The sequence below is a fragment of the Artemia sp. Qi Xiang Cuo genome, chromosome 11 (genome assembly GCF_049724085.1).
Source record: "Artemia sp. Qi Xiang Cuo chromosome 11, ASM4972408v1, whole genome shotgun sequence".
Taxonomy (NCBI): Eukaryota; Metazoa; Arthropoda; class Branchiopoda; order Anostraca; family Artemiidae; genus Artemia; species Artemia sp. Qi Xiang Cuo.
Genome location: NC_142804.1, coordinates 25,211,651 through 25,235,196, shown reverse-complemented (window position 1 = coordinate 25,235,196; position 23,546 = coordinate 25,211,651). Strand labels below are relative to the sequence as shown.

At 35.2% G+C, this 23,546-nt stretch overlaps 1 protein-coding gene across 1 annotated transcript in view; it reads left to right on the top strand.

Moving 5' to 3' along the window:
* GABA-B-R2 (gamma-aminobutyric acid type B receptor subunit 2) overlaps positions 1–23,546 on the top strand; it is a 302,526-nt gene that overhangs the window by 106,584 nt on the left and 172,396 nt on the right. The window contains exon 5 of the mRNA XM_089096425.1: positions 5,665–5,905. Coding sequence (XP_088952551.1) covers positions 5,665–5,905 — 241 coding nt within the window. The remainder of the gene's footprint in view (positions 1–5,664; positions 5,906–23,546) is intronic.

The window sequence follows — 23,546 nt, the reverse complement described above, 5'->3', positions numbered from 1 at the left end:
CTCGACATGGAACAATAATGGTCAGAAGTAGAGATGCCCTTGACCGTTAATAAATCATATAAATCATTTGGAAATCTTTGATTGAGAAGGGGGAAAGCATTGCAATCGTCATCGTTTTTCTTCAATTAAATTAATGCACTCAATGAATTGATGACATAGCTTTAGGAATATAAAAAACAAATTTTTTTCGTGTACTCAACACCGGCTTCAATAAATTTTAACTTAAATTCCAAAACAAGCAACTTTTCTGCGGATTTAGGTATGATTTTGTACGTAAAGCTGTCTATCACCCATGCATCATCCACTGTTCCATTTCTTTGAAGATGTGCCAATGCAGGTAGCACAAACTTCAGATCGTAGTTAGAGTTATGTATAAAAACCGGTAGAAAAAGTTGTTGTTTAATTTTTAAATTACACGAATTGTGAGCCCACCCACGAAAGTTACTTTGTCCCGTTGAATTGGAGTCAATAAGGTGATTGTGGTCCTGCACCCCGTCTTTTGGGGCAAGGGCACCCCTACACACCAAGCACATTGTCCCCTTTTCCAACGCCAGTTGCTCTTTATCCGACAATGTCATTGGATAATTAGTATGACGTAATCGTGAAATTGCTCTGTTTGCCGTTTTGATTAAAGAAACCAATAGCTTTTCCATACTGCCCTCCTCGTCCATAGTAAAAGAAAACTCTTCCAATTGTATTTTATTGTTGGCGTCGCGACGGGCATGTGCATAGGAACACGCAACTAGTTTGTGTTCCTTGACTATATTCGACCTTGATGGGTCTGATACCTCAACCAGTCTTGTTTCACAATCTAAAGACACTTTATCAGATTGCAGAAGAGAATTTTGGAAATTTTTAAATTGTAAAATGTCTGCCTTCTGCCGGCATATCTATTCTCTGATTTCCATGAAGTTTGCAAGGTTCTATGTGATCTGAAAAAGTTCGTTCGGATTTGAATGGGGAAAGGCACATGGGGCAATAGAAACCTTCACCCTTCTTCACGCCTTGAGAGAAGAGTCGACTTATCGCTGTAACGGGGAAGAAATGACCATAAGAATTTACATCTTTGGGAGGCTGGTAAATAATCAATGCCCAATTTTTAACATTTTCTACCATCGGTGTTCTCACTGAGTACAAAACCCCCTTTTAAATCGGTTTTTCCCCCCCAGCTCCAAATCCTGTGTCGTACAGGAGACCAGCTACCCCCACCCCACGAGTTTCATTTGCTTTTTTGAATATGCCTATTTCTTTATATAACACCGGACATTTTCCCTCTAAACAGTCAAAATTTACTTTAGGGAAATTTTGCCCACCATTGCGATCAAGTTTGTATAGATTTTTCTTTGTTGACTCATTATATAATCTCTTATGGGCCGCCACTTAAAATACGTACTTAAAGCATTGAAGTCCAGGGTCAAATCCGAAACCTTGAACTCCTTTGGTAGCCAACAAATCTGGGTGACATTTTATTTTTAGATTACCCACCCCCCTTAAAATAAAGTTTTTTTTTAAATCTATTGAGATTCAGATCCATGTATTCAATGTAAAAAATTGTGGAACCATTTCCTCTCTCGATAAACGTGTCCAAAGTTAAAATTAGTTTGTTTACCCAGTTGAAAAAATTGTCTTAAAATTTATTTAGACCTGGGTGGAAAGTCTGGTTGCCTGTCAAAAAGTTAAAATAAAAAACGCTCCTGTATGTTCCCTGTTGTCGGTAGACTTTTTGGTTCACTGATGCTTAAATTCCCCCTCGACCTCCCCAATTCTGGATCTGAATATCAATAAGTGCTCGAATTCTTTCGATCTAGCTATGGAGATTTTTCATAGGGTTATTTAAAATATTGCCAGCGTTTTCCTCGGGAAGGCTAAAATCTATCCTGTACGTGTTCAAATGACATAGAGCAGATTATAACAGATAAAATCAGGCAAGTCCAGGGACGTAACACTGTTTTGATGTCCTGTCCCTGTTTGTTCAGTACTCAATTCACTAATTGCAAAGCTCTCATTAAAAATGTCCCCGGAAGAATGAGCTGATGTTGTATTACTACTGCTACTATTAAGCGGAATGGTGGAGGAGGGTGACAGGGAATTGTCAATAACACCACTCCCATTCTGTTCAATCACATTGGAGGGATGTGACATGAGGTCCCCTAGTACATATTCCAGGGGGTTTTGGGACAATTGATCAAGCCAGCCGGTATTTTTCTCTGATGGAATTTCGTTATGAGGACCCAGTTCAGATTTACTTGTAGCATCATCATCTAAATATTCACGCATGAAACTATCTGCCCACTCTGGGTCCTCAAGCATGTCAATATCGAAAGTTAAGTCCTCCAAGCTGGTCCCTTCCCTAAAAGCATCATTAGGGAATCCCTCATGCCACTTCATATTGTCTAGAATCAGTGTAGGTTCATCCCTGAACTCTGCTGGTGGTGACAGAATTGGTTCTGTAAATATACTTGCCTCATCACCCAATGGTGCCACTGGGGGTGCTATATTTTTAATCTGTAGAAAAAAAAAGTTTTATTTTTTATGTGAAATAACCATTATTTTTTATAGTTAATAAACTTTGTCAATTTCTCATAGTCATTGTCCCACCACCTGAACAATTAAAAGAAGAAGAAGAAGAAAAAGTTACATTGCCTTATGTCTTTCATGATGTCAACTGAACATGTTAAAAAAAATATTTTTTTTGTCGGGAAAATGTAGTCTTATTCTTAGAACGGTAAGTTAGAACAAGAGAATGATAGAAAAAATTAATGGTTTTATTCCAAATTTTTTTTTTAAATAAAAATGCAAAATATGAGTCCAAATCGATTCCTTGAGCCTCTTCATTATAACTGTCAATGAAATTTGACCATTGTTCGACTGATGCAGTATGTTCTACGAAAACTTGCTCCTCGACTTCAGTTAAAGGACACGAGCACCATCTGTTAGTGCTTGGTGGTGTTGTTGTTACTTTCTCAATAATCTGTATTTTCCTTTGTCTTTTGCTAATGGATTTTTTCGACCTGGGCTAAATAGATTCTTGTAAGAGAGAATAACTTTTTTTCTCCGTCCAAAGTCACAATTAAACTGTTGGATGTTCCTGGTTAGAGCCCCCCCCCCCAAACCCCTCCCAGGGAGGACCCGAGGGCCCCGGGCGCGTACGTCGCTGGCGGAGACGCGCTCCCCATTCAGCGGTGGAGGGGGATCGGCCTTAACAACACTGTTAAAATAGAACAGTCTCAAAGTCTTTTCTTGAACCTTTCAAAAACGAAAATAGTTGCCTGAGTTGTGAAACCCATAATTGGTGATTACTAAAACCTTCTTCCTGTCACAGGAAACCTATTTACAATTCAAAGCAGATTAAGAAGCGATGGGGACGATCTTACACAATTCAAATGGTTTTAGCGCAATAACATCAGTTTAAGGGTGACTTTCCAAGCATGAATTACCAAATTGTTTTTTTTGTTTTAAAGGAATTATTGCAATGGAATGTATCTTGGTTATAATTTACAATGTAAGTTTTTTTTATAAATGAATGATAAGCACTCCATAAATATCATTAATTTTTTTAATGAAAGAAAATTAAAGATCATGTAAAAAAATTTTAAGTTTTTACTAATAAAAAGCTTTGCGCCTGATAAAATTTTGTCTTATTTCTAAAATATGGATAGAAAAAAATAATGTATATAATTAAAAATTATGAATGGAATTATATATCTGACCTCCTTTGCAAAACTTGAAGGGGTTCGAGCTCACAATCCTCAGTAGGCTGAGTTGAGACATTGTATAAAGTAGTCCAGTCCCTTTTCAACTTCCTTCCAATTGCCATGGAACTAATGCGGGAGTCAGAGGGCTCTGTCACTGCAAGTCGGTTGCTCGATGCATGGTCTTGATCTTGTGTAACTTTTCCAGCTAATTGGATAACAGACGCCCTTGTGACCAGTATTAATTAAGGTTCACCATATCTTGTTTTCTTCTCAGAAGGGGTATTATTGAATGTATCTTCTACATTTAAAAAAAAAACAAAAAATTTAGCATGTAGCAAAAACGCATTTTTGGTTCTTTGAAAATAAGTAAGTTTATGTTGGAAATCTAAAGTAGCGTAAAAACATTTTGATATCAAACTCAGTGGTGTCAATTGTAGGATGTAGGGCCTGGTAGACACTGCTCCTCCCTCCCCCCGAGGTCCGTGCGTCCGTGACGGTCTTTGTACATACACTCTTAAAAAAGCAACATTTTAGTTAAGTCTTATAAACGCTTGAGAATAAGGTAATGTTGAATTCGACAAATTCCATATAGCTAAGATAAAAATGTTAATTATTAAATAGGTTTAGAAGTTAAAAAATATTATTTTTGAGGAAAGGGGGGGGTGGGTTTTAACGCATTAAATTTAAGGACTAGATTCTTCAACGCAGACTGGCCAGGAAATATTTTCAAAAAAAAACATCCCTAAAAAAAAACCACTGATCGTGATAAAAAAAAATCACACTGTAATAAAAAGGAAGCTTTTGTAACAATTAATACATTAAAAGAATCAACATTTTATTCTAATCCCAATTTACCGATCGAAAGCTAAGCACTTTTTTTCAAAAACATCCCTAAAAAGGCCACTGATCTTGATAAAAATCACACCGTAAATGCAGACTGGCCTAGAAGTATTTTCAAAAACATTCCTAAAAAAAGCCACTGATATTGATAAAAAAGGAAGATGTTGTAAAAATTAATATAATTTTAACTTATGTAATCACAAATTATAATTAAATAATTTTTTCCTTTCATTACTTAAAAGACAATTTTTTTTTTGAATAATTGTCTGGACTTAATTTCGTAAACATTAATAAAAAAAAGGTCAGTTATCTTTATAAAAATTAATATTTTGTAACAATTAATACATTAAAAAATCAACATTTTATTCTAATCCCAAATTATCGATCGAAAGCTGAGCACTTTTTTCAAAAAAAACATCTAAAAGACCCATTGATCCCGATAAAAAATCACACTGTAAATTTCAACCTATAAGAGAATTAGAGGTTTTTTCAGTTCCTAAAAACAACAGGCTTCTAAGTGCATAAGTACCCTTAGTTCTAGTGTAAGGAAAGAATTTCTTCCTTAACTTAATGACAATTTATTTTTAATATAATAATGATAATAATTTTCAGTCACAAAAAAGTTATTTGTATTATCCAATTTACTATGTAAATGATATTTACAAAATATTACTGTAATCTAGAAGACAAACTATTAAGAACTAATGTATAATCAAATATGAAACCTGAATATATACAAAAAATAATTGAATAAAAACGAAACAAGACGTGCTGGTTTGGGTTTATCACCAAAAAGACATTGAACTTTGAAATTGCGCCATTCCCCTGGCAAAGAGTGTAATAACCTGTAGAATTAACTACTAGAAGAACCTGTTTGGCTATATGTCTCGTAGAAATGGTAGTTAGCAATCTACTACTAGAGCCGATGGCATTGAAATTTACTCCTCTTCCTGACAAGATTTTTACAGTTGACTGATCAGAGTCAAGATTGAACCATTGTTACAAATATAGTTTGGCTTGTGCGTAACAGCGGTTGTTGCTTCGAATCTTAATGAGACGTTTAAACCCAAGTAGTCTTTAAGCATTTCTTATCACTTCTCTATTAACTCTAAACATATTTATTTTTCAGGAATATAAAAATGTCGAGTCCTTACCTCAACAACGTAATCATAGTTGGTTGTTTTTTAACATACACCAGTGTTATTCTACTCGGACTGGATTCTGGATTAACCAGTGAAGCGGCATTGCCAGTTATTTGTACAGCAAGAGTTTGGACTCTCATGGCAGGATTTACTCTGGCCTTTGGCTCTATGTTTTCAAAGACATGGCGGGTACATTCAGTATTTACTGATATAAAGATGAATAAGAAGGTAGGATAGCTCTTGATTTTGTCTCATCATTAATGACAGGTATGAGATAAGATGTAATGTTGTTTTCCTTAACCTGCAAACCCGTGAAATATATATTTTTATTTTACATTCCTTCTACTTGCATTGATGTTTTTTTTTTAGATATTTCCTGCTTGAGCAATTCAGATATTTTTTTTCTTATCAGTCGAGCTAAGAATGATTTGATGAACTTTTTTTCTTCCATTTCTTCTTTTTTTCGTTACGACTGACACATTTATTAATATTGGTAAATTTGAGAACCTAACCTTCAATTCATCTTAAAACTCCTCTTTATACAGTTTTTTTTCTATCATCTCTCTGGTTTCTTCTGTTCGCTGGCTGTCCTCTCAAATTTCTTTCAGTTTGAAATGTCCAAAAGATTGAATTGCTGCTGCCTCGAAGAAACTATTCTAGGATACGCTAAGAGTTGTAATGAGCATTTATACATATTATTGTAGTTAATAAAATACATTTTGCGTATCATTACAACTGTTCATGATGTGTCGTCAATTTTGTGGATTTTCTCCCATGTGTTATTTTTTTAGGGCTTTCTGAAATTGTGTAAATTTTGGTACTCTGCTTTGTGAAAATTGTTCTTGAATATTATTTCTCTTAATATTTTCAAGCGGGAAGTTTGTCTTTGAGTTAACTGGGTTTTTGCTTGACTGCTTACCACAAAACTCACCAGACCCACAAATCCCCTTTACTAGACTCTCCACTAGACATATCCTTCTACACATCTTCTAGGTCGTATTTCCAAGCGGGAGGTCAGACTTTGAGTTACTTGGTTTCTGGTTGACTGCCTACCACACAATCAAGGCACCTGCAAACCCCTCTACTTTTCTCTTCACTAACCATTTGCCTCTCCCCATCACCCTAGTCATCTCTTAGCCTTGTAGCTTATAATACTTTTTTGGATCAAATCTTTATCAGTTAATTCTATTTGATGACATTTGAAGCTGTATCGTCCCGGCTTTATTATTATTAGTGTCCTGTAGTCCCGCGTTAATTAATATTATTTCTTGTTTGAGTCCAGACTTGATTAAGCGAATGCAAGTTATCCAACAATATAGAGCTCTACATATAGAGTTTTGCTGTAATCAAAAATAAATACTTTTCTTACTCGAAACTGTTGTCCTAGAGTGCTAATTTGTTTTTAGATTATAATTATTTTTTTATTCAGGATAGATTAGTAGTGTGTTGTGTTTTGGGCCTTGTTATTTGGTGATTCTTCAAAATCCCCCGTTATTCATATAACAGAATAGCTGTAAGTCGTCGTAGACAAAAGCTCCGACTCTTTTAAAAACTCATATATAAAACTTACTTGTCACTCTGTTCTTTGTCTTTGAGTTTTCTTTTATTAAAAAAGAAAATTATGTCTCTTTCATTCGTTTATTTATTTTTGGGATTAATTTAAAAAATATTTCCCACAAAATGACTTTTTCAAAGAACAGTGAAGAGTGAAGACTAAAGAGAGAAGAGTTAAGAAAACATTAACCAAAAAATGAGCAGAACAAAGTCAAATAATTTTACAAGCGTAAATCTCGTAAATGAAACCCAAAATGAACAGGAACTACTATAAATAACAGAGTTAAATTCAAAACTGAGATGAGCTGGGCTGACGTCCTCCATTCTGTCTCAAGATTAGGTTGTTGTGATGCCCTGGCAGTTTAAACATGATATGGTAAGCCATTCAAAACGTATGGCTTATACGCCCTTCTGACAATCTTATGCACATAGTATGCTTTGATATAGCTCAACTTTCCCCTCAAATTTTTCTCAAATTTTCACTTCAATGCTCTTAACCATGGTAGCACTTGTTGCAGAAGCAGTAGTGTTAGTGGTAGTAGTAGTTGTAGTATTAGTATTAGTAGTAGTAGTAGTATTAGTGGTAGCAGTAGCAGCAGTGGTAGCAGTAGTAGCAATAGTAGTAGCAACAATATTATTAGTAGTAGTAGTAGCAGTAGTAGTAGTAGTAGCAGTAGTAGTAGTAGTAATAGTAGTAGTAGCAGCAGCAATAGTAGTAGTAGTAGTAATAGTAGTAGTAGTAGTAGTAGCAGTAATAGTATTAGTAGTAGTAGTAGTAGTAGTAGTAGTAGTAGTACTAGTAGTAGTAGTAGTAATAGTAGTAGCATTAGTAGTAGTAGTAGTTGTAGTAGTAGTAGTAGTAGTAGCTTGCAAACATTGCCTTTTTAGTGAGCTCATCATCTCTCTTATCATTTCCTGAAAGATCCAAATTAATATACTCAGTCAGTCCTGAGTTACGTCCTTTTGACAACCCGTATGCATATAACGTGTTTTGAGTTAGTTCAACACTTTTCTCGTTATTCTCTGAAAGGCTCACCTGAATGTCCTTCGTCTTTTTGGAGACTGAAGGTCAAAACCGCCCGCGTTTTGCAATAAAATATACTTATGTAAATTGTGGGCAAAATTGTATAACTTACAATGCTTGCCCTGAGTGCTGTGGGGGGTGGACATCCCCAAAGACATAGGAACTGGACCCTTCAACTATGATGAACAAAATGTATATCTCAAAATTTGGATTGGATGTATTTGGGGAATTGATGTTTATTGTATTTGTACCAACGCTGGCACCAAATATCGTATTGGCACCAATACTGGCACCTAATATTGTCCTGGTAACCACGGTTGCCACCAGATATTGGCGCGGATATGGTGCTGCACCACTTATTTTGAGGGGAAAGTCACCAATAATATCTCTAGCTATCTCCTTGGAGGGTAAAAAGGACCCCCTGTCGATATAATAAATGACGGTATGTCTCGAAAACTCTTTTCCTACCTTGTCCGGGCTCCTGGAAAAATAGTCTACACAGCAGTAGAAAATAGCTTACTTGTATTCTTCCAAAAGGGTACAAAACACAAGTATCAACTGTGAAAAAACAGACTTCCTAAGTGGGGTATCAAATGCAGACTAAATATTAAATCATTAGTTCTATACAACGGCTTTGTGTAGGGGCGAACCTTCGATTGGCTCTGGCCAGTTCTCTAAATCAACATCCAAATTCCTTGCTTCTTTTGCGCAATATTATCTTTCAATGGTCCAGAACAGGAAGACCAAAATAGAATTTAGGTTGAAAGCGTATTTATTGCGAAAGAATCTAGCTTAGCAATGAGAGTTTATCTTATCATTGAAAATTGTACTATAGGCAAATCTAAGCAAGTGTAAATACGGAACAAAACAGGTCATTTATCTGAAAAGAAAAGAAACAGGGGTGAAACCAAAACACCTTCCCCGTAAGATAAATGACCAACCACGTGCCACGCTAGTCCACCCTTACAAACAAAAACACTAAACTTCAACTTTACAAAATCTATTTCCCTTCTTTCCTCCACCAGCGTCTTTGCTTCCACCACTTGATTCTGGATCTGTCGCCGTCCACACTTCTCTACTGTAGAACCACCATGGTCTATATCGTATGGCATCCGCATGAGGTTTTCAAAATGGAAGTCCCCAAGATTCGCAGAAAATAATTGTGCTTCGCATGATCAAAAAACACAATTTTCTCGCTCTCACGAATTTACATTTGAGAGAAGCAGAGAGTCAGTTTCTGGCAAATTCGATAATGCCAGTCATCTTGAAAAATTGGCTGAAATAGGCTCTTAATTTCCATCGATGGAATCAACACCACATTTCAATTAAATAACGAACTGCCCCTTGGCATAATTTGAAATCATGTATGGCCGAAAATCCAAAGTCCTTTGGAGACGATAGGGGTACAGGAAAATCAGGTAGGAATCTCAAAGAGCTATTCATCAATTTCTTCTGGATCCCCTCCCCTGGGAGAGTCGAGTGAAGAACAATCTTCGATGCCAACTGAAGATGAAATTTGAATACTTGACTCAAGAATAAGGTTTGCAGGAGATAAATGTCGATTCCCATGATGATTTAAAACCGTGTATAGAGTTACTGGATAAACGATCGGGTGAAATATGAAGTGACTGGGAGATTTCATCCCCCAAGGACTCCAGATCAGAGTGGTGAAATCTTGGTAACAGGGTCACAACTGGTCAACCAGCTGTCTGTTTAGCAAATCGTCCATCATCTATGGTTCCCCAAAAGGGCTGCTCCCCCCAGAAGAGAAAAAATATCCCTTAGAGTTGATTGGACTTATCTCAAATTCCTTCCCAAGCTTTTCCAATTCAACCCGACATTCTATACCTCCCAATCTTTCCCCAACCCGTTGTAGGTTGTTAAAATCTATATTGTGATCATCTTGTTTTATTCCCAAAAGGTCTTGGACCTCTTTGTTCCCCCTGAGCTCTTTTTTGTTCTCGTTATTTTTTAATTCTCCCAATTTTTCATCTTTAGCGACTGCAGGCTAAATCCACACATTCTGGCTTTTTTTGGATTTACCTTTTCATTACTACTTTTCTCAAATGTTTCAATCGCGCAAAATAAATCATCAATAAATTTTAATTGGACTCCAGGGTTCACCATCTTTGATTGCATTACTTCATTGTAATTCCGTTTAATAATACTTTTCTCTTTTTAGTTTTCTTTTCTTTTGCCGTAATGATAAATAAATCGTCATTGAACGGGAATTGGATTCCGACATTTGGTTTTTCACATTGTACTAAAATTTCTCGAACTTTAGTAGAAAGGCCTCATGAGCTCGTGTCACGCACCCCTGCTGCCATCTACAATTTAGTCTAACTCTGTCAGTACACCAAATAAAGACATGGAATCCCTAGGGAGAACACGTGGTTAATGGGGTCAATGACCTCTTTTTCTAAGGTCGATTTATAAAAAGGTGGGGAAGAGATATATTGATTGCGTAATCGAAGGGAGAGAATTACCGAGAAATTGATTACATAATCGGTAGAACCCTATCAGGAGCTCGTGACGGGAATCCATTTATGTGCATAGAATGACGTAATCAACTAGGACAAATGGATTTCTGAGAAATTGATTACATAATCGGTAGAAAGCTATCTTATACTCGTGACGGGACTCCTAATATGGGCATAGAGTCCCTAGGGAGAACACGTGGTTAATGGGGTCAATGACCTCTTTTTCCAAGGTCGACTTATAGAAAGGTGGGGAAGAGATATATTGACTGCGTAATCGAAGGGAGAGAATTCCCGAGAAATTGATTACATAATCAGTAGAACCCTATCAGGAGCTCGTGACGGGAATCCATTTATGTGCATAGAATGACGTAATCAACTAGGACAAATGGATTTCTGAGAAATTGATTGCTTAATCTGTAGAACCCTATCAGGAGCTCGTGACGGGAATCCATTTATGTGCATAGAATGACGTAATCGACTAGGACAGATGGATTTCTGAGAAATTGATTACATAATCGGTAGAACCCTATCAGGAGCTCGTGACAGGAATCCATTTATGTGCATAGAATGACATAATCAACTAGGACAAATGGATTTCTGAGAAATTGATTACATAATCGGTAGAACCATATCAGGAGCTCGAGACGCGAATCCATTTATGTGCATAGAATGACGTAATAACTAGGACAAATGTATTTCTGAGAAATTGATTACATAATCGGTAGAACCCTATCAGGAGCTCGTGACGGGAATCCATTTATGTGCATAGAATGACGTAATCGACTAGGACAGTTGTATTTAAATTGATTACATAATCGGTAGAGCCCTATCAGAAGGTCCTGACGGGAACAAGTTCTTTTCTTACTGTCCCTCCTAAACCCATTTTTCAACTTGAAGTACTTATCTTTTTCACCCAGAACTATACTTTACAGCTTTTTGGATACCTCAACACCAAGAAATACTTTTCAAAGACCATTACAGAGAAATTTAATTTCCTAATGTACATAATAAACCAATTTTACAACTTGAAGGACTTATCTTTTTCACCCACAACTATACTTTAAAGCTTTTTGGTTACCTCAACACTAAGAAAACCTTTTCAATCACCATTTCAGAGCAAGTTAAATTCTTAATGTCCCTCCTAAACCCATTTTCCAACCCATTTCAGAGCAAGTTACTTTCTTAATGTCCCTTCTATACCTATTTTACAAATTTAAGCATCCATCCTTTTCACCCAGAACTATACTTTACAGCTTTTTGGATACCTCAACACCAAGAAATACTTTGCAAAGACCATTTCAGAGCAAGTTACTTTCTTAATGTCCCTCCTAAACCCTTTTTCCAACTTGAAGTACTTATCTTTTTCATCCACAACTATACTTTACAGCTTTTGGTTACTTCAATAACAAAAAATACTATTCAAAGACCTTTTCAGAGCAAGATAGATTCTTTATCACCCTCCTAAACCCATTTTCAAACTTGAAGTACTAATTCTATTCACCTACAACTATCCATTACAGCTTTTTGGATACATAAACACGAAGAAATACTTTTCAAAGACCATTTCAGAGCAAGTTACATTCTTAATGTCCCTCCTAAACCCATTTTTCAACTTGAAGTACTTATCTTTTTCATCCACAACCATACTTTACAGCTTTTTGGATCCCTCAATACCAAGAAATACTTTTCAAAGATCATTTCAGAGCAAGTTACTTTCTTAAAGTCCCTCCTAAGCCCATTTTCCAACTTGAAGTACTTATCTTTTTCACCCAGAACTATATTTTACAGCTTTTTGATACCTCAACAACAAAAAACACTTTTCAAAAGACCATTTCAGAGCAAATTACATTCTTAATCTCCCTACTAAACCCATTTTCCAAATTGAAAGAATAATCTTTTTCACCCACAACTATACTGTAAAGCATCTTGGATACCTCAACTACAATAAATACATTTCAAAACAAATTTCAGAGCAAGTTCGTTACTTAATGTCCCTTCTAAACCTATTTTCCAACTTGAAGTACTTATCTTTTTCACCCACAACTATACTTTACAGCTTTTTGGATACCTCGACACCAAGAAATATTTTTCAAAGATCATTTCAGAGCAAGTTACTTTCTTAATGTCCCTCCTAAACCCATTTTCCAACTTGAAGTAATTATCTTTTTCAAACAAAACTATACTTTACAGCTTTTTGGATACCTCAATACCAAGAAATACTCTTGAAATACCATTACAGAGCAATACAAATTCTTATTGTCCCCTTATAAACACATTTTTCAAGGTGGAGTACTGATCTAATACACCCAAAAATATACAATAAAACTTTTATAAAACCTAAATAACAAGAAATTAGGTTAAGTTAGGTTAGGTTAGGTTAGCCTACGTACGCGCGCGTACGTAGGCTAACCTAACCTAACCTAACCTAACCTAATCTAACCTAACCTAACCTAACCTAACCTAACTTAATCTAGTTGAGGTTTCCAAAAAGCTGTAAAGTATAGTTGTGGGTGAAAAAGATAAGTACTTCAAGTTGGAAAATGGGTTTAGGAGGGACATTAAGAATGTAACTTGCTCTGAAATGGTCTTTGAAAAGTATTTCTTGATGTTGAGGTATCCAAAAAGCTGTAAAGTATAGTTGTGGGTGAAAAAGATAAGTACTTCAAGTTGGAAAATGGGTTTAGGAGAGATATTAAGAAAGTAGCTTGCTCTGAAATAGATTTGAAAAGTATTTCTTGGTGTTGAGGTATCCAAAAAGCTGTAAAGTATAGTTGTGGGTGATAAAGATAAGTACTTCAAGTTGGAAAATGGGTTTAGGAGGGACAGTAAGAAAGTAACTTGCTCTGAAATGGTCTTTGAAAAGTATTTCTTGGTGTTGTGGTATCCAAAAAGCTGTAAAGGATAGTTGTGAGTGAAAAAGATAAGTAATCCAAGTTGGAAAATGGCTTTAGGAGTCACATTAAGAATGTAACTTGCTCCGAAATGGTCTTTGAAAAGTATTGCTTTGTTTTGTGGTATCCTAAAAGAAGTAAAGTATGGTTGACGGTGAAAGAGTTAAGTACTTAAAGTTGGAAGATGGGTTTAGGAGGGACATTAAGATTGTAACTTGCTCTGAAATGGTCTTTGAAAAGTATTTCTTGGTTTTGAGGTAGCAAAAAATCTGTCAATTTGAGTCGCGTGATAAAAAAGGGGGACATCAACTCGGAATACGGGTTTTGGATTTTCAAAATTAAAGTAACTTTCTCTGAAATAGCATTATTTAAGTATTTCTTTGTGCTGAGGGATCCAAAAAGATTTAAAGTGTAGTTTTGGATGAAAAAGATAATTAATACAGTCTGGATAAGGAGTTTAGGAGGGACAATATGAAAATAACTTGCTCTGAAATGGTCTTTGAAAAGTATTTCTTGGTGTTGAGGTATCCAAAAAGCTGTAAAGTATAGTTGTGGGTGAAAAAGATAAGTACTTCAAGTTGGAAAATGGGTTTAGGAGATATATTAAGAAAGTAACTTGCTCTGAAATGGTCTTTGAAAAGTATTTCTTGGTGTTGAGGTATCCAAGAATATGTAAAGTAGATTTTTGGGTGAAATAGATTAGTACTTCTACTTGTAAAATGTGTTTAGGAGGGACGTTAAGAAATTAACTTGCTCTGAAATGGTCGTTGAAAAGTTTTTCTGGGTGTTTAGGTATCCTAAAAGCTGTAAAGTATAGTTGTGGGTGAAAAAGATAAGTACTTCAAGTTGGAAAATAGGTTTAGGAGGGACATTAAGAAAGTACCTTGCTCTGAAATGTCTTTTGAAAAGTATTTCATGATGTTGAGGTATCCAAGAAGCTGTAAAGTATAGTTGTGGGTGAAAAAGATATGTACTTCAAGTTGTAAAATGGGTTTAGGAGGGACATTGAGAAAGGAACTTGCTCTGAACTGGTCTTTTGAAAAGTATTTCTTGGTGTTGAGGTATCCAAAAAGCTGTAAAGTATAGTTGTGGGTGAAAAAGATAAGTACATCAATATTGAAAATTTGTTGAGGAGCGACATTAATAAAGTAACAAGCTCTGAAATGATCTTAGAAATGTATTACTTGGTTTTGAGGTATCCAAAAAGCGGAAAAGTATGGTTGTGGGGTGAAAAAGATAAGTACTTCAAGTTGGAAAATGGGTTTAGGTGGGACAATAAGAAAGTAACTTTTTATGGCTGTTTATTTGAAAATTTTGGCTTGGTGTTTAGTCATAATAAAATCATTACAGGCTATTGGAGTGTTAACGATAACAGTAACTAACGAGTGTCAAGGGGTTTTATGTTGTCCCAAATTAATGTTAATAGATAAGAATTGTTATATTTTAAGAATTTCATTGTGTCGCGGTTACCAAAAGGATGTAAAGTAAAGCTGCGGGTGAAATAGATAAGTACTTCAAGTAGGAAAATTAGTTTAGGAGGGACATTAAGAAAGTAACTTGCTCTGAAATGGTCTTTGAAAATTATTTCTTGGTGTTGAGGCATCCAAAAAGCTGTAAAGTATAGTTGTGGGTGAAAAGGATGGGTACTTCAAATTGGAAAATGGGTTTAGAAGGGACATTAACAAAGGAACTTGCTCTGAAATGTCTATTGAAAAGTATTTCTTGGTGTTGAGGTATCCAAAAAGCTGTAAAGTAAAGTTGTGGGTGAAAATGATGGGTAGTTCAAGTTGGAAAATGGGTTCAGAAGGGACATTAAGAAAGGAAATTGCTCTGAAATGCCTTTTGAAAGGTATTTCTTGATGGTGAGGTATCCAAAAAGGTGAAAAGTGTAGTTGTGGCTCTGAAGGATGGGTACTTCAACTTGTAAAATGGGTTTAGGAGGGGATAATAAGAAAGTAACTTGTTCTGAAAGGGTCTTTGGAAAGTATTTCTTGATGTTGAGATATCCTAGAAGCTGTAAAGTAAAGTTGCGGGTGAAAAGGATGGGTACTTCAAGTTGGAAAATGGGTTTAGGAGGGATATTAAGAAAGTAACTTACTCTGAAATGGTCTTTGAAAAGTATTTCTTGGTGTTGAGGTATCCAAAAAGCTGTGAAATATAGTTGTTTGTGAAAGATATAAGTACTTCAAGTTTAAAAATGAGTTTAGGAGGGATATTAAGAAAGTAACTTGCTCTGAAATGGTCTTTGAAAAGTATTTCTTGGTGTTGAGGTATCGTAAAAGCTGTAAAGTATAGTTGTGGGTGAAAAAGAGAAGTACTTCAAATTGGAAAATGGGTTTAGGAGGGACATTAAGAATGTAACTTGATCTGAAATGGTCTTTGAAAAGTATTTCTATTGGTGTTGAGGTATCCAAGAAGCTGTAAAGTATAGTTGTAGGTGAAAAAGATAAGTACTTAAAGTTGGAAAATGGGTTTAGGAGGGACATTAAGAAAGGAACTTGCTCTGAAATGGGCTTTGAAAAGTATTTCTTGGTGTTGAGGTATCCAAAAAGCTGTGAAGTATAGCTGTGGGTGAAAAGGATGGGTACTGCAAGTTGGAAAATGGGTTTAGGAGAGATATTAAGAAAGGAACTTGCTCTGAAATGGTCTTTGAAAAGTATTTCTTGGTGTTGAGGTATCCAGAAAGCTGTAAAGTATAGGTGTGGGTGAAAAGGATGGGTGCTTTAACTTGTAAAATGGGTTTAGGAGGGACATTAAGAAAGTAACTTGCTCTGAAATGGTCTTTGAACTGTATTTCTTTTTGTTGAGGTTTCTAACATTCTTAAAATGTTAGTTGGGGGGTGAATAAGTAAAGTACAGGATGCTGGAAAATGGGTTTAGGATGGATGATAAGAAAGTAACTCGCTCTGGCATGGTCTTTAAAAAGTATTTCTTTGCGTTGGGTATCAAAAAAGATGTAAAGTATAGTAATGGGATGAAAAAGAAGAGTAATTAAAGTTGTAAAATATGCTTAGGAGGGACATCAAAAAAGTAACTTTATCTCACATAGTCTATGAAAAGTATTACTTGGTGTTGAGGTATCCAAAACGCTTTAAAGTATAGTTGTGGGTGAAAAAGATAATTAATTCAAGTTGGAAAATTGTTTTATTAGGGTCATTAAGAAAGGAACGCTCTGAAATGGTCTTTGAAAAGTATTTCTTGGTGTTGAGGTAACCAAAAAGCAGTAAAGTATAGTTGTGGGATAAAAAGGTAAGTACTTCAAGTTGTAAAATGGGTTTAGGAGGGAAATTAAGAAAGTAACTTGCTCTGAAATGGTCTTTGAAAAGTATTTTTTGGTGTTGAGGTATCCAAAAAGCTGTAAAGTATATTTGTGGATGAAAAAGATAAGTACTTCAAGTTGGAAAATGGGTTTAGGAGGGACATTAAGAAAGTAACTTGCTCTGAAAGGGTCTTTGAAAAGTATTTCTTGGTGTTGAGGCATCAAAAAAGCATTAAATTATAGGTTATGTATAAAAAGTTTATTTATGATAGATTGTAAATTGGTGCAGGAGGTAAAGTAAGATATTATCATGCTCTGACGGTTTATTTGAATAGTATTTATTGGGGTTGTGTTACTAAAAAATAGGACAAGTATGGTTTTGGGTGAAAAAGAAAGGTAATTAAATTTTTAAAATGTGTTTATGAGTGACATTAATAATGCACATTGCTCTGAAATGGTCTTTGAAAGTATTTATTGGTGTTGAGGTATACAAAAAGCTTTTATGTATATTTCTGGATGGAAAGATATGTACTTCAAGTTTGAAAATGAGTTTAGGAGGGACATTAAGTAAGGAACCTGCTCTGAAATGTCTTTTGAAATGTATTTATTTGTGTTGATGTATCCAAGAAGCTTTAAAGTATAGTTTTGGGTTAAGAAGATTAGTACTTCTAGTTGGAAAATGGGTTTAGGATGGACATTGAGAAAGTAACTTGCTCTGAAATGGTCTTTATAAAAGTGTTTCTTGTTGTCGAGGTATCCAAAAAGCTGTAAAGTATAGTTGTGGGTGAAAAAGATAAGTACTTCAAGTTGGAAAATGGGTTTAGGAGGGACATTAAGAAAGTAACTTGCTCTGAAATGGTCTTTGAAGAGTATTTCTTGGTGTTGAGGTATCCAAAAAGCTGTAAAGTATGGTTGTGAGTGAAAAAGATAAGTACTTCAAGTTGGAAAATGTGTTTAGGAGGGACATTTAGAAACTAACTATCTCTTTATATGTAATTGAAAATTATTTCTTGGTGTTGAGGTATCCGAAGAACTTTAAAGTATAGTTTTGGGTGAAAAAGATAAGTAATTCAAGTTGAAAAATGGGTTTAGGAGGGACATTAAGAAAGTAACTTGCTCCGAAAAGGTCCTTGAAAAGTATTTCTTGGCGTTGAGGTATCCAAAAAGCTGTAAAGTATAGTTGTGGGTGAAAAAGATATGTACTTCAAGTTGGAAAATGGGTTTAGGAGGGACATTAAGAAAAAGATAATGGGTTTGAAAAGACAATTGTCTTTGAAAAGTATTTCTTGGTGTTGAGGTATCCAAAAAGCTGTAAAGTATAGTTGTGGATGAAAAAGATAAGTACTTCAAGTTGGAAATGATTTTAGGAGGGACATTAAGAAAGCAACTTGCTCTGAATTATTTTTTGAAAAGTGTTTATTGGTGAGGAGGTATCCAAAAAGCTGTAAATTATAGTTGTGAGTGAAAAAGATAAGTACTTAAAGTTGGAAAATTGGCTTAGGAGGTACATTAATAAAGTAACTTGCTCTGATATGTACTATGAAAAGTATTTATTTGTGTTGTATCATCCAAAAAGGTGTAAAGTATAGTTGTGGGTGAAAAAGATAAGTACTTCAAGTTGGAAAATGGGTTTAGGAGGGACATTAAGAAAGTAACTTGCTCTGAAATGATCTTTGAAAAATATTTCTTGGTGTTGAGGTATCCAAAAAGCTGTAGAGTATAGTTGTGGGTGAAAAAGATAAGTACTTCAAGTTGGAAAATAGGCTTAGGAGGGACATTAAGAAAGTAACTTGCTCTGAAATGTCTTTTGAAAATTATTTCTTGGTGTTGAGGTATCCAAGAAGCTGTAAAGTATAGTTGTGGGTGAAAAAGATTTGTACTTCAAGTTGGAAAATGAGATTAGGAGTGACATTAAGAAAGGAACTTTCACTGTAATGGTCTTTTGAAATGTATTTTTTGGTGTCGAGGTATCCAAAAATCTGTAAAGTATAGTTGTGGGTGAAAAAGATAAGTACTTCATGTTGGACAGTTGGGTTAGGAGGGATATTAAGAAAGTAACTTGCTCTGAAATGGTCTTTGAAAAGTATTTCTTGGTGTTGAGGTATCCAAAAAGCTGTAAAGTATGGTTGTTGGTGAAAAAGATAAGTACTTCAAGTTGAAAAATGAGTTTAGGAGGGACATTAAGAAAGTAACTTGCTCTGAATTGGTATTTGAAAATTATTTCTTGGTGTTGAGGTACCCAAAAAGCTGTTAAGGACAGTGGAGGGTGAAAAACATAAGTACTTCAAGTTGAAAAATGGGATTAGGAGTGACATTAATAAATTAACTGTATCAGAATGGGTATAATTAATTTATTTATATCAGTTTATTTATAAAAAAATCTGTAAACTATATGTGTGTCTGAAAAAGATAAGTACTTCAAGTTGGAAAATGGGTTTAGGAGGGACATTAAGAAAGTAACTTGCTCTGAAATGGTCTTTGAAAAGTATTTCTTGGTGTTGAGGTATCCAAAAAGCTGTAAAGTATAGTTCTGGGTGAAAAGGATGGATGCTTCAAGTTGGAAAATGGGTTTAGAAGGGACATTAAGAAAGTAACTTGCTCTGAAATGGTCATTGAAAAGTATTTCTTGGTGTTGAGGTATCCAAAAAGCTGTAAAGTATAGTTGTGGGTGAAAAGGATGTGTACTTCAACTTGTAAAATAGGTATAGAAGGGACATTAAGAAAGTAACTTGCTCTGAAATGGGTTGGAAAATGGGTTTAGGAGGGACATTAAGAAAGTAACTTGCTCTGAAATGGTCTTTGAAAAGTATTTCTCGGTGTTGAGTAAACCAAAAAGCTGTAAAGTATAGTTGTGGGTGAAAAGGATGGATGCTTCAAGTTGGAAAATGGGTTTAGAAGGGACATTAAGAAAGTAACTTGCTCTGAAATGGTCATTGAAAAGTATTTCTTGGTGTTGAGGTATCCAAAAAGCTGTAAAGTATAGTTGTGGGTGAAAAAGATGTGTACTTCAACTTGTAAAATAGGTTTAGGATGGACATTAAGCAAGTAACTTGCTCTGGAATGGTATTTGAAAAGTATTTCTTGGTGTTGAGGTATCCAAAAAGCTGTAAAGTATAGTTGTGGATGAAAAAGATAAGTAATTCAAAAGGAAAAATGGGTTCAGGATGGACATTAAGAAAGTAACTTGCTCTGAAATGTCTTTGAAAGGTATTTCTTGGTGTTGAGGTATCCAAAAAAGCTGTAAATTATAGTCGTGGTTGAAAACAATGAGTACTTCATATTGTAAAATGGGTTTAGGATGGACATTAAGAAAGTAACTTGCTCTGAAATTGTCTTTGAAAAGTATTTCTTGGTGTTGAGGTATCTAAAAAGCTGTAAAGAATAGTTGTGGGTGAAAAAGATAAGTACTTGAAGTTGGAAAATGTGTTTAGAATGGACATTAATACTTTAACTTGCTCTAAAATGGGCATTGAATAGTTATTCTTAGTTTTGAGGTATCCGAAAAGTGTTAATGTACAGTTGTGTGTGCCAAAAATAATTACTTCAATTAGGAAAATGGGTTTATAAGAGTGACTAGGAAATTAGGTTTGTCTGACATGGTCTTTGAAAAGTATTTCTTGGTGTTGAGGTATCCAAAAAGCTGCTAAGTATAGTTGTGGGTGAAAAAGATATGTACTTCAAGTTGAAAAATGGGTTTAGGAGGGAAAATAAGAAAGGAACTTGCTCCCGTCAGGACCTTCTGATAGGGTTCTACCGATTATGTAATCAATTTCTCAGAAATTCAACTGTCCTAGTCGATTACGTCATTCTATGCACATAAATGGATTCCCGTCTCGAGCTCCTGATAGGGTTCTACCGATTATGTAATCAATTTCTCAGAAATCCATTTGTCCTAGTTGATTACGTCATTCTATGCACATAAATGGATTCCCGTCACGAGCTCCTCATAGGGTTCTACCGATTATGTAATCAATTTCTCAGAAATTCATCTGTCCTAGTCGATTATGTCATTTTATGCACACAAATGGATTCCCGTCACGAGCTCCTGATAGGGTTCTACCGATTATGTAATCAATTTCTCAGAATTCCATTTGTCCTAGTTCCTTACGTCATTCTATGCACATAAATGGATTCCCGTCACGAGCTCCTGATAGGGTTCTACCGATTATTTAATCAATTTCTCGGGAATTCTGTCCCTTCGATTACGCAATCAATGTATCTCTTCCCCACCTTTCTATAAATCGACCTTGGAAAAAGAGGTCATTGACCCCATTAACCACGTGTTCTCCCTAGGGACTCTATGCCCATATTAGGAGTCCCGTCACGAGTATAAGATAGCTTTCTACCGATTATGTAATCAATTTCTCAGAAATCCATTTGTCCTAGTTGATTACGTCATTCTATTCACATAAATGGATTCCCGTCACGAGCTCCTGATAGGGTTCTAACGATTATGTAAACAATTTCTCGGGAATTCTCTCCCTTCGATTACGCAATCAATATATCTCTTCCCCACCTTTCTATAAATCGACCTTGGAAAAAGAGGTCATCGACCCCATTAACCACGTGTTCTCCCTAGGGATTCCATGTCCTTATTTGGTGTACTGAAAGAGTTAGACTAAATTGTAGATGACAGCAGGGGTGCGTGACACGAGCTCATGAGGCCTTTCTACTAACTTTACGAGGAAAAGCTTGTACAATTAATTTCCTCTCATTTTTCTCTGGTACAATCAGTGCTTCATTTTGGCGTATACTTGTCGGCCTCTCATATTCGGTAAAAGTGTTCTGAAGTTCTCTATTTTCTGAGAACTGAAATTTTTTTCTAAAAATTTTGTCGAAAAATTATTTTCGCGCGTCTTATTTTCAGTTTTGTGTGACTTAGCCACTTCCGCATCCCATTTTTCCGGATTATCAACATTTCGAACTGGAATATCAAGCATTTCGTTTTTTCGACAAAGCGGCTTAGCCTCCCATTTCGTTTTATGGGCCAGTCCGCCTCCCCGCATAGTCAACAAAGTAGCATGATATGCCGTCTTAGCATTTAATGTCTGATAATTTTCATTCTTTCTCAATCGATCCTTACACAAATTTTTATGGCCATCCGACGGCCTATAAGTAGCTTGTGATAAAATGTCCCTTTGCGAATTTCCCAACGAGTTTTCAATAATCTGTCAGTTGTTTTTGCAACATAGTGGTAATATTTTTTATCGGCCTCCATACGGGCCTGTCTTTCCTCTTCTACACTTTCCTCAATTATTTTGTATAATTTAGAGGTGTATTCTTTTTGCGGTCTAGAATTTTTTTTGGTTAATAGAAGAACCCTGCCAATAATTTCCATTTGAAACTTGTCAACCCTCTTATTTAACTCTTCCTATGGTTGAAAATTTGCTCTGAGTTCTGGTGCATAAGCCTCGTAAGCGATGTTTTTTTTGTCAGACTGGCGAACCAGATCTAATGTATTGCTTAGATCTCGTATAAACTGATGACATTTATAAACAATACTTATATCTTCCTTATATTCTCTCAAAGCATAAAATTCACTTTGAAGAATTTGAAGAACTGCCAACTGTTCTTTTTCGTTCTCTTTAACGATTCTTTCAATGCTTTCATTGCTTTCATTAACGATATTTGTAATTGCTTCTTATCGGCAGCCGTAAGGATTTTGAAAGCAATATCCTCTGCCATACTAGCTCCGTTGAATTTTACTAGTTTTATCAAAACCTCCCTATGGATATGATTAATGCCTTTAGACGAGATTCTTTTTAGAATTTTTTGGTTGCTAAATATCTTAGAACGGTTACTGAATCTAGAGCTAGCGTTTATAAGGTTAGTTGGTCTCCATACGTCCGGAAACCAGAAATTTTGCTCTCACAAAATTATCCATATGGGCCTTTTTTCCTCTTTCTGCTTCATCTCTACGTTTTTTTCTTTAATGTCTCTTTCTTTATAGGCTACTCTAGGCCTTTCGTGCGCTTTTCTATTATTTCTAATTTCATCTTTCTCAGCCTGCATTTTTCCCTATATTTTCGGTGCTCTCTCTCAAAGGCCTTCATGTATGGAATACAACAATACATGTTTTCTTACATACATGTAAAAAATATAGATATAAAACTTTAAACATGTATGTTTTCGTGATCTTGATTGCTATTATAATTTTAGATTTCGATTATCATGGTTTTATTTAATAATTAATTTAAAAGTAATTTGGTCTTTATTTGTTAAAATATCAACAACAACGAAAAATGACGTCCCAGGACTAATCAAAGATTAAAAAAAAGTGGTACTTTCTGTCGCTTTCCCTTGTTTTATAAATACTAAACTGTATTTAATTGAAAACAATGTGTATTTTGAACATATTAAGTTTTATAATGCCACATCTGTTTTTTTTTTGTTTTTTCTGTTTTTCCACATCTGTTTTTGTAGTGGGTTTGATTTGTCTTGGGGAGGGGTATTTACAAAAAAAATTACAAAACGAATAAAAATTTTGCTTTTACATATTTGAGGGGGGGGGGTATCACACATACAGAAAAACACTTTTTTTACGCAATAATTCTTTTCTAGATTGAGTATGCATATAGACAATCGTACACTAAGATACCAGTTCATTCTTACTCTTTGCCAGGGGTTTATAGTGTATTACATATTACACTAGCATCAAAGT